The sequence below is a fragment of the Electrona antarctica genome (assembly GCF_951216825.1).
Source record: "Electrona antarctica genome assembly, chromosome: 6".
NCBI lineage: Eukaryota > Metazoa > Chordata > Actinopteri > Myctophiformes > Myctophidae > Electrona > Electrona antarctica.
Window position 1 is genome coordinate 31,452,626 of NC_136811.1, and position 10,238 is coordinate 31,462,863.

Below are 10,238 nucleotides of genomic sequence, written 5' to 3' on the forward strand. Positions count from 1 at the left end.
AAGGGAAGGCCTTTGTCATTGTCGCATTTCTTGTGATCTTTCATGATAGGTAGAACGTTAGTCAGGTGGTAATAAACGACCAATCATAACGTAGTACTGTTTTGGAAGGATATAGCCTATGCTTTGCTAACAACGATTTCTGGACTTTTCTCGAGGCTCCCTGCTGCTGAGGTTGCTGTCCTAGAATAGTTTAGTTTAGTAGACAGTCCACCATAATAAATTAGGGCCTTATCTCGAATTCCTAGCTAACCACCTTACCCATTGGCTCAGCTCCGTTCAAAATAGGTTGCATCGGAATAATAGACACACCCTCTCTAGATAAGTTTTACTACCGCCAGTAGAAAACCCACCCAGACTGCAAACGGAAAAGGGCAGAACTGGTTGTTGTTTAGCAAATTGTATCGTATTTCAGACAGAGAAATGGCTTATCCAGGATACGGTGCTCCCCAGCCAGGACAAGGTGGATATCCAGGACCAGGGGTAAGCTATTAACAAAATAATGATGAATGTTGTCCATGGGCCATGGGCCCATCTTGTAAACGTCAGGAAGTGCACTGACTTGATTTAATTACTGGAGATTTGGCAACTGTAGATTATGGCTAGGCCCGGGTCTTTCGTAGCCTTAATGTGTTTTGTAGACAAGAGCCGATGGCCCGATGCACATATTTTAGATTTATTTATATATATTTGTTTTTTTACCTAGCAGGCCTTCTATTTAATTTGTGCCTGATATGCAATCTCATCCCCATACTAATGTTAACCCCACCGCCGCCTATCCAACCCAACCCAACACACACACGCACACAGTCAGTGACAAAGTCTGACACTGACTTTGTTAAACAAGGGTGAGGGTGTTGTGACAACTGACAACACCCTTGTTTAATAAAGTCAACACTGTTGTATAACACAAGTTGTATAACTTGTATTATATTGCAATAGTACTAGTATAGTAATTGTGCCCCCAATTATTCTGTTTTTGTTCCTCATTCTCTTCTCTATCCTCTTTCCAGTATGGAGGAGGCTTCCCTGGTCAACAAGGTCAACAACAACAACAGGATCCTCTATATGGATATTTTGTTGCTGTTGCTGGACAGGTAATTGCCCTGTGAAACATCATGTTATGTGGTTATTTAACTTTTTTTGAGTTATATATAGCGCAATATTAATCCTTGCTAGTATCTGTTCAATAACAGGAGTTTCCCTGTCTCGGGATGTCCCGATACACCTTTTTCGTTCCCGATCCGATCCCAATAACACAATTTCTGTGTGATACCGATACCAGTGTTGTGATATCGTGTTGTGTTTATAGCTATCTAGCTATATATCTCATGTTGTGTTTATAGCAGACTCCTCACTCAAATGTGCACTTGCAGTTTTGGCAACTCGAAAGCAAACTCCACATGCCCCAACATTTTATTTACCTGCCATAGTGCCTTACCCTGTGTCGGATCGGTGGTTAGACTGGCATATTCGCTGATACCGATATGACCCGATACCGATACAGTATTGGGACATCTTTAACTTTAGTAAACAAATAAGAACTGTTGATACACAAGTTGATAAATGTACTCTCACTGATTGGATTGGCAACATACCTGAAAATGTATTTTCTGTTTATTAAAGAACTGGAGAAATGGGCCTAGCTGTAAGCACTTAATTGCTTTAACATTAAAAAAAAAAATATATATATATATATATATATCACTTAAACTACATATACAGAATGACTGCCTCATACTGTCTTATTTTTACAAGCCTGAATTCAGTACAGGCTGAAATGTATAATTAGTTTATATTAATCAACATTCAATTAATACCAGAACTTTGAGCTAGGCTACCAAGTCTGTGAAGGAAGTCTGTTGGATGGTTTTCTGTGTAACCGTGTCCATTATGATTGTTAATTGTAGGATGGACAAATCTGCGCTGATGAGCTGCAAAGATGCCTTACACAGGCCGGCTTCTCTGGTGGATACAAACGTAAGAACACGTACCACACTGTAATTACATAAATAATATTTTTTACAATGTAAAAAAGAGTAAGGTAGTTGTTTTTGATACAAGTTTTCTTTCTTTCTGTATTTGCTCTTTAAAGAGTGGTATATTTGCACCAAATTTACACCACTAATTTGGTAATATCAGATTCCTCCTTTGTCTATTCTTGAAGACCAATATATGAATGTTTATACTGTTCTCTATTCTTTTTAACAGCCTTCAACCTGGAGACCTGTAGACTGATGATCGCTATGCTTGATGTATCCTTCACTAATCAGCCAATCAGAGAAGCTTCAGTTTGATTGACAAGGGTTTCCTAGGACTTGTTAGTCGCTATATTCAGTAGAATACATGGTTGACAAATACTGTAGGAAAAATGTTTGTTTGTTAAAAAACAAACCAAAAAAGAATTCACTTTATGCCTTGTGTTGTTAACCATAGCCATCATTATATAATTATATAGAAAACAAGATCAAATAAGATGTGTGCATAACTTCCTGTTGCTGCTGTGACCAGAGTGGCAAGATAAACAAGCGGCCATGTCTATGAAAACAAGCCCAAAAGTGTTACTAGTTAGCTATTCGAAAATGGCAGATCTACGAGCTCACAGCGACACGCTGTGAGGTTGTACATCTGTTATTTTCCAAAATATTGAGAATAAATTGAAATATTTTGATTTTTTTTTAAACATTTTAACAACGCAAATCTTGTATGGGGATCCCTGGCACAAAATATTTTCAGATGGAGGTCCGTGAACAATTACATATTAATCTGGGGGTCCTTGACATGAAAATAATTACTGAACCACTGGTTTAAACATTAGAAAGCAAGCCCAAAAAGCAACTACCCCCCCTGCCCCCTATTTTAAAAAAATAGAAAAAACACACAACCAGCAACTACCAATATTTACAAGCGACTTTACAGAAACTACAAGCCCGAAGTTGCTTATAATAAACAGACATGGCAACACTGACTGTGACAACTGAATAGGAAGTGTGGAGGAAGTGAAGCCCCAGCAAGCTACTTGAGAAACGGGTTGAACTATATAGATTATACCTAGCCTTAATGAAAGATCTATTGACTCTAAGCCCTTTGCTCCTCTAGTTCTAGGGTGCATAGGCCGTTGAAATGTCCTCCATTTCACTTGGTTTTAGGCGTTCTTTTGAGATCTCCCCAGTTGAGCCCACTCTCTGCCATTTCAGTCTCAATACTTCTCCAGCTGTTCTTGGGGTGACCTTGTTTCCTTTTTCCCTGGAGTTTCCATTTCAGGGCTTGTCGGGTGATGTTTGTCGCCAGTTTTCTGAGGGTGTGGCCAATCAAACTCCACTTTCTATTATAATGCAACAATTTCATATGTCCAGTGTCCACGTTGGTGCATGAGTTCATCCTTAACTGAGCCTCTGCTAAGCGGGATATGTCCTGTACCATGGGCTTCAATGAGTTCAAGGAACTGTGGGGAGTTCTGAACGGCTGGAAGCAGCATTTCATGTCCATCGATCGGGATCACAGTGGAACTGTGGATCCGCAGGAAATGCATCAGGCTGTGAACTCCATGGGTATGGACAATCTATAACAATCTGGATAAAGAAGCCAGTAAATGCAAAAAACTATTCATGTTAAGGTTAAAAAAAAGAACTTGAGTAGAACTACTGTATACTTGAAACATATTTAACCTGAAAGGCTTCTTCAGATTCATAACGGGTGCATATTCTTAAAAAAAAAGTTTAAATGCTTATTTTAATGCCCTATGCCTTAAATGTAAATGTTATTTGTTTCCGTCTCTAGGCTATAGACTAAGCCCTCAGGCCCTGAATATCATCGTGAAGCGTTTCAGTACACAGGGAAAGATCTCCTTTGATGATTATGTGGCTTGCTGTGTCAAACTCAGAAGTCTAACTGGTAAGTGGGCAAGGGTTAAATTGGGGTTGACATTAAGGTCTCAAGAGCATTTGAAAGATGTATCTCATGTTGTACGAATAGCCCTGCATGGCAAAAATATTCCCATGGTTTGTGCATGCATGTTTGAGATTAAGTGTTTGTAGACTGGTGCTGCATGTACACTACTGAGTACTGATACACAAATAGGACAGTGCAAGACAGAATGGCACACATTACAGCATATTATTGTTAAAACCAGATCAGTATTGTTTGTTAGTCTTTTTAAAGTATGTTGACCAATGTATTTTTCAGATTTATTCAGAAGAAGGGACACAGCTGGACAAGGGGCTGCCACATTTCAGTATGATGATGTAAGTTTCCCTTGCTGAGTTGTCATTCCCAATAAAAATCACAACCTTCATTATTGTAACAAGTATCACCAGCTGCTTTTGGCAGATACACATTCTGCGGCTTATCTCTCTCCCTGTCTTAACTTCCTTCCAGTTCATCCAGGTCACTATGAACACATGAACAAGACAAGAAGAAAGGGACATGGTCTTCTAAATCATCTCATATAAACAGCATATTTAGATGTTTCCATAACGTTGTTTTTATACCAGAATGTTTGCGTTATTGCCTTTATATAACATGACGTTATTGTAACATTCCATTTTCACATTGTATGTTATGAATGAGTGCACATTGTATTAGGAATATGAATGGATGTAACATGAGTATTACCACACGATAACCACTAGTCTACTTACTAACAGGAGGATATTATCACTGTTTTGTGATTATGATACATTGAGCTTCCAGCTCTTTATCAGTCACCGCGTTAACCAAAGGTGTCTCTGGATGCTGCAAGATAATAGACCGAATGAATATACTGCAGATGTGAAATGAATAAACATTGCAAATGCAAAACGTCTTGGTTCTTGACTGTTAGTTAGAGGTTAGGTGGCATTTTATGAATCCAGTCCCACACGTGAACAGAGCCGTCTGTGGCAGCAGAGAGGACAGTCCGGGGCCGACTAGGGTGCCATACATGGCAGGTGATAAAGGCAGGCAAAGAAGTCTTTGAGTCTACTGCTGTCATATGACCATGGTGCTCAAACAGTGGCTTAGTTTCCTTCGACTCTGCTGACCAAGTGGAAGTGTTATAGATCTGTACCGCTGGGTTAAAACCTAGCAGAGGAAAATGATTGTAAAATACACAGATGTGATGTTGAGTGACAAGTGCAAGCATTTCAATTAACAGTGATCAATATGATTTCGCCATGACCCGTTTGTTATGTACAAGACTTACGTTTTCAATCACCTAATTAACCTGGAATATACTTTTAGATTTGGCTATACCTTTAAACTTTGGAAGACCTGTTATATACAGTATAAAGCAACATCAATTTCTTTAAAAAAATATATATATAATTTCTTAGTTTTTCAGAAAACTAAAGGATTTATAAAGTGTTTTGTGAATTTGCCTCCAGCTCCGGTCTAAATGGGTTAAAGTACTAGTGCATTGTATGATCAAGTTTAAAAGATAGATTGAAAATGACAACAGTTTCCATACCTGACACAGCAATGCAGTTGTCCAGCGCCGGTGCCCATGACAGATTCATGAATTCAGTAATAGGACCATCAGTTTGAAGGTCCAATTTGGCCTGATACACAGCTGTTCTCAGATCCCTGAGATCAGACACTATAACTTGTCTGGATGAGGACAGCCGTGCGACCTTACACCATGCTGGGACTGGAGAGGACTGGTCCGTGGACACATCCATACACCAGTGGACAGCATCCTTACCATCTGCTGCTGGTATGGGCTGTGGAACAGTTGGTGTCCGTGTATCCACTACATATAGGTCCCCATTGCAAGTGCAGGCAAGGAACACATGGTTCATCAGATGCAAGGAGCTCAATATGTCTGTGTTGTCCGTTTCTATGAACAAGACAAAAATAAAGATATTAAATAGCAACCTGAAAACTATTCACTTGAAGTTCATTATTCACTGTACTAAAATATACATATTTATTTTCTAGCTGGTGTTATAATTTTACATTCATAAGTCATGCACTGCACTTCTATACATTTACAGAATCTGTATGTCACTGTCTCTGCATAGAAGCCTGCACAACTCCAATTCGTCTCACTGTCTACATTCTTACCGGGTGCGCGGTCGGGGAAAGTTAACTTTACAAGAAATCTCTAAGAAGAAAATACCAGCACTCACGGACATGTCATTTAAGGCACTTTTATTATTTTCTGGTTGGCATAGTATCCTGCAGACAGCACAACGTACACGTTTCGGCTTGGAGCCTTCGTCAGCGTTGCACTGTCTCTGCATATCCCGATAACCGTCTAACCCAGGGGTCTTCAACGTTTTTCAGGCAAAGGACCCCTTAGGTGGTATAGAGATGAAACAGGGATTCCCTAATAAGAGGGTATGCACATGACATCATCATCATACCCGGAAGATATGCGGGAATGCCTACTGAGTGGCAAAAAACGATTTTCTGGCCATGACAGCCCATACATCCAAACAGAAAGTCCTATCCGATTGCATTAGACAACGTTATTTATTTGGAAACTCCCTGTGATGATTGTACAGTGTACTTCTAACTAGGCCTGTCACATTTAGTTCATAATTGCCTAATCGCAGTTATTTGAGATAATCAATTATTTTCTGCATAATCGTCATGATCATTTCCATGATGAAAAATGCTCATGTTTTTTTTAGCTTGTAGATCGAAGGTATAAAGTTATTAAAAGGTTATTTGTCATATATGCCCTGTGCAACTTGTTTACAAAGCCTAACAGAAATGTAATTTTTATTCATAATGTTCCACAACACAATTCAAATTGAATTAATTTTAGTGACTTCCTCCTGGGGGATCCCGAGACGTTCCAAGGCCAGTGAGTCGATGTGTTTCCTCCAACTGCGCCTTGGTCTGCCCCGGGGTCTCCTCCCAGTGGGACGTGCCTCGAGGGCCTCCCTAGGGAGACGCCCAAGAGGCATCCTAACCAGACGCCCAAACTACCTCGGCTGGCTCCTTTCCAGGTGAAGAAGCAGCGACTCTACTCCGAGTCTCTCTCGCGTGACTGAACTTCTCACTCTATCTCTAATGGAGATGCAAGCCACCTGTCGAAGAAAACTAATTTCAGCCGCTTGTAATTTCGGTCATGACCCACACTTCATGACCAACCGATCGACTTCAAACTTGCCGTGTGTATCGCTGAGAACCCATAGGTGTGCCAAGTGGGAGGTCAGAACTGAAAATCCACAAATCTTTGTCTGGGTGTCCGTCTCTCTCTGAGTCAGTCCCCTTCATGCCCCTATATGGAGCTACTGTATCTGTCCGTCATTAATATGACATCATAGTACTACATAGCGTTATAGATTGGCCTGCTATGATAATACACACTACTTTGGCAGCAGGTACAATAAGTATTGCTTAACCAGAGAGGCATGTGTTCCCAACTGGCATGTGCCTATTGTTTCTAATTTTCCTTTTGCAATTTGAAACTTTACAAAAACAAACCACCCAGACAGCTTACCCAGTGCATAGACAGACTTTCCTGAGGATAGTTCAGTAAGTTCAATGTTGCCAATCAGAGACCCATGAAGAACACTGGGTTCTGACATTGATCCAACTGCAATTTTGCTGCCTCTTTCTACTACAGCCTTGGACTTGGACTCAATGTCTCCAGTCTTTCTTATCACATCTGTCATTGAAGAAGAAGACACAGGGATCAATCATGTTGGAGGAATGAGTTGATGTTAACTTATACGCACGCACGCACACACTGTACGTTGTAAAAGCAGTGTATATAAGTAACGGGTATTTACCTGAGGTTATAATGTAACAGCAATTACAGTTGTGTATATAAGGTGCAGCTGTAGAAATGTTAACAGAACATAGGTGCTGCAGATTATGTACATAAGGTAAGGTGCAGCAGTAGGAACATTAACGGATATGAGGTGTCTTTCAGAACTACTTGAGTTTGTAAACATGTTTTTGTTCTGGGAGGTCCAATGTAATGTAAAGTGTGAATGTGCACAACTGGTGATTGTGAACCATTGTCCTGTATCTCCCGGGATGAATATGTGAATATATGAATAAATCCAGCAGTCATTAGTTTAAAGGTTAAAACCAGACAAAATGAAGTACCGTTATATTTCATTTACCATATAGATTAGATAGACCTGTATTAATCCAAATGGAAATTCTGTGTTGAGTTAATTCATATTTATATGAATACACCAATTATCTTTCATGTGCATTGAAAAGGCCACTTACCACTATCTTCCACTCTATCCCACAGTTGCAGTCTTGAGGTGAGCCCATCATTGGTAACAATACACCTTTAATGAATACAAGGAAATATTAATATCAAAAGGCTACCTTTAAATTATTGTATAATTCAAATCATGTAGAAAACATTTGGGATTGAAGCTGCATTCATGGTTTATTTTATGTGGCATTTTGTTTTTGTTTTGGGCAAGACTGTCACCTAAATAAGGTAATACCATTACCTACCCATTGGAATTGAAGCATTATTGCATTAGGAAGGGACCTCACACAGTAATCCTGTACAGTGTACTAGTGTAGATAAATCATGCATGTAAGACCACTGCCCTGAGACCCTACCTACCGTGTTCCTGGAACGTGTTTGAGGGTGTGAATAGGGCCTCCTGTGAAACAGTGACGAACCACTTTGAAATCCCGATCTGCACAGAGACCCTGAACACATCCAACAAAGTAGCATCAGCTGAGTGACGCTGTGCAATATTCATAATGGTAAAAGCTTAAAGATGGAGTGCCACGATTTTTTTCCACCCTAAAACATGATCATCAGGAGGAAGAACTTGTTCCAAAAGTGCACAGTATTTGTTAAAATCATGCTTTTATGTGGACATGCCCACCAGTTCATTAAGTATGCCTGGTTTGCCTGGTGGGTGGTGTGAGTGGTGATCCACCTGAACTGAAGCCGCACCCACAGCTGTAGTTGTATGATAAAAGGTGATAGTGTGATGTCACTATATTACTGTTTATTTCATTGGTTTGACTGTCAAGGGTTCAGCCTCCAGGAAGAAACCCTAAATACAAAGTTAATACACCATTGCACATAAAAACGACTCCAGGGTGTCTAATGAAGTACTGTCACCTCATAGACACGTGAAAAACTGGAAAGATTGTGGCACTCCATCTTTAAGCTCTTTAAATTCTATACATTACCTTGTTTTCATCGGCAAGGAGTTTCAGAGGCATGTGCAGCTCTAAAATTTCACTTTTAGATGGTCGATAGCCTGCCACACAGACAGCTATAAAGACAAAAACAAAACAATCTCCTTCAGAATTATGTATTGTAGTCTGTAAACTACTGTTGTAACTGTATAATAATAATGATTGTACTAGTTAATGAGTAACAATCTTATTATGCTGTTATAATCATCATTTACCCACTTCTTTCTGATGTCCAGTCTATGACCCTGGTGGGATATTCCAGTTGATAGACATGCAGGTCCTTGTATCTAGATGAATAGGTGGACAGTATGATCTTTGCAAACAATATAGAATACCCCATTGCAAACAGAACAATTAGATAGATAGATAGATAGATAGATAGATAGATAGAACTACACACTGATCACACTGCTGTAAATAAATAGTGAATATAGTAGGCTAAATCACACGAAGGGAAATGTTTTGAAAGTCGCATATAATAGCCTTCCAAGTATGGGGTTTAGTTTCAACCGATTGGATATCATACATACACATGTTATATGTCTTACGTTTTGAGCGACTCGATAAACCAGTCATCAAGGACGTCATCAAGCACGGTTTCATCCATTTCCATTTCACTACCAGTGGAATCAGTCTTGTTCTTTCTTGCACGCTTCTTGCCTTGCACCGTTTGAAACTCCAAATGTAAACTGACTGAACTGAACTCGAGCAAAGAGATTCTCTTTGAGTAGAGGCAGTTCTGATGAACGACAAAACCAATACTATACCGCCACCTATTGTACCGGGGTGGCATGATTTGCTATTATATTCTTAGGCACTGACTGAACTAAAATGATGATTGTTACACAGCACAGGGAGGGAGTGGAACACAACCACGCAGTGCTAAGAATCAGAACTACACAGGGATACCAGGAATTCAATAACTCAGAGGAAATGTATCTGGAACTTAAAAGGTCAGTCACAGTCGGTGCACAATCCTCTCATTAACCACTTAACCCCTAGATACGTTGTACATCAAATATCAAAAATAGCTGATCTACAAGCTCACATCACGCAATGTGAACTTGCAGATCGACTACTTGCTACTTTCACTTATTTTCATAAAATGTTCGCCTGCC

General features: G+C 39.8%; 2 protein-coding genes across 2 annotated transcripts; one reads left to right on the top strand and one right to left on the bottom strand.

Moving 5' to 3' along the window:
- Positions 1 to 344: 344 nt before the first annotated feature.
- Positions 345 to 4,771, top strand: sri (sorcin). The gene is made up of 8 exons (XM_079504299.1): positions 345 to 480; positions 1,011 to 1,094; positions 1,908 to 1,977; positions 2,209 to 2,252; positions 3,401 to 3,548; positions 3,778 to 3,891; positions 4,183 to 4,241; positions 4,375 to 4,771. Exons 1-8 carry the CDS (start codon positions 421 to 423, stop codon positions 4,399 to 4,401), a joined length of 606 nt encoding a protein of 201 aa, XP_079360425.1. The 5' UTR covers positions 345 to 420; the 3' UTR covers positions 4,402 to 4,771.
- A 48-nt stretch (positions 4,772 to 4,819) lies between these two features.
- Positions 4,820 to 9,817, bottom strand: wdr73 (WD repeat domain 73; the record flags this gene model as incomplete). Its single annotated transcript, XM_079504296.1, has 8 exons — positions 9,669 to 9,817; positions 9,340 to 9,407; positions 9,112 to 9,197; positions 8,528 to 8,616; positions 8,173 to 8,237; positions 7,430 to 7,597; positions 5,444 to 5,812; positions 4,820 to 5,058 (listed from the first exon to the last, which is right to left on the bottom strand). Exons 1-8 carry the CDS (start codon positions 9,731 to 9,733, stop codon positions 4,820 to 4,822), a joined length of 1,149 nt encoding a protein of 382 aa, XP_079360422.1. The 5' UTR covers positions 9,734 to 9,817.
- Positions 9,818 to 10,238: the final 421 nt, after the last annotated feature.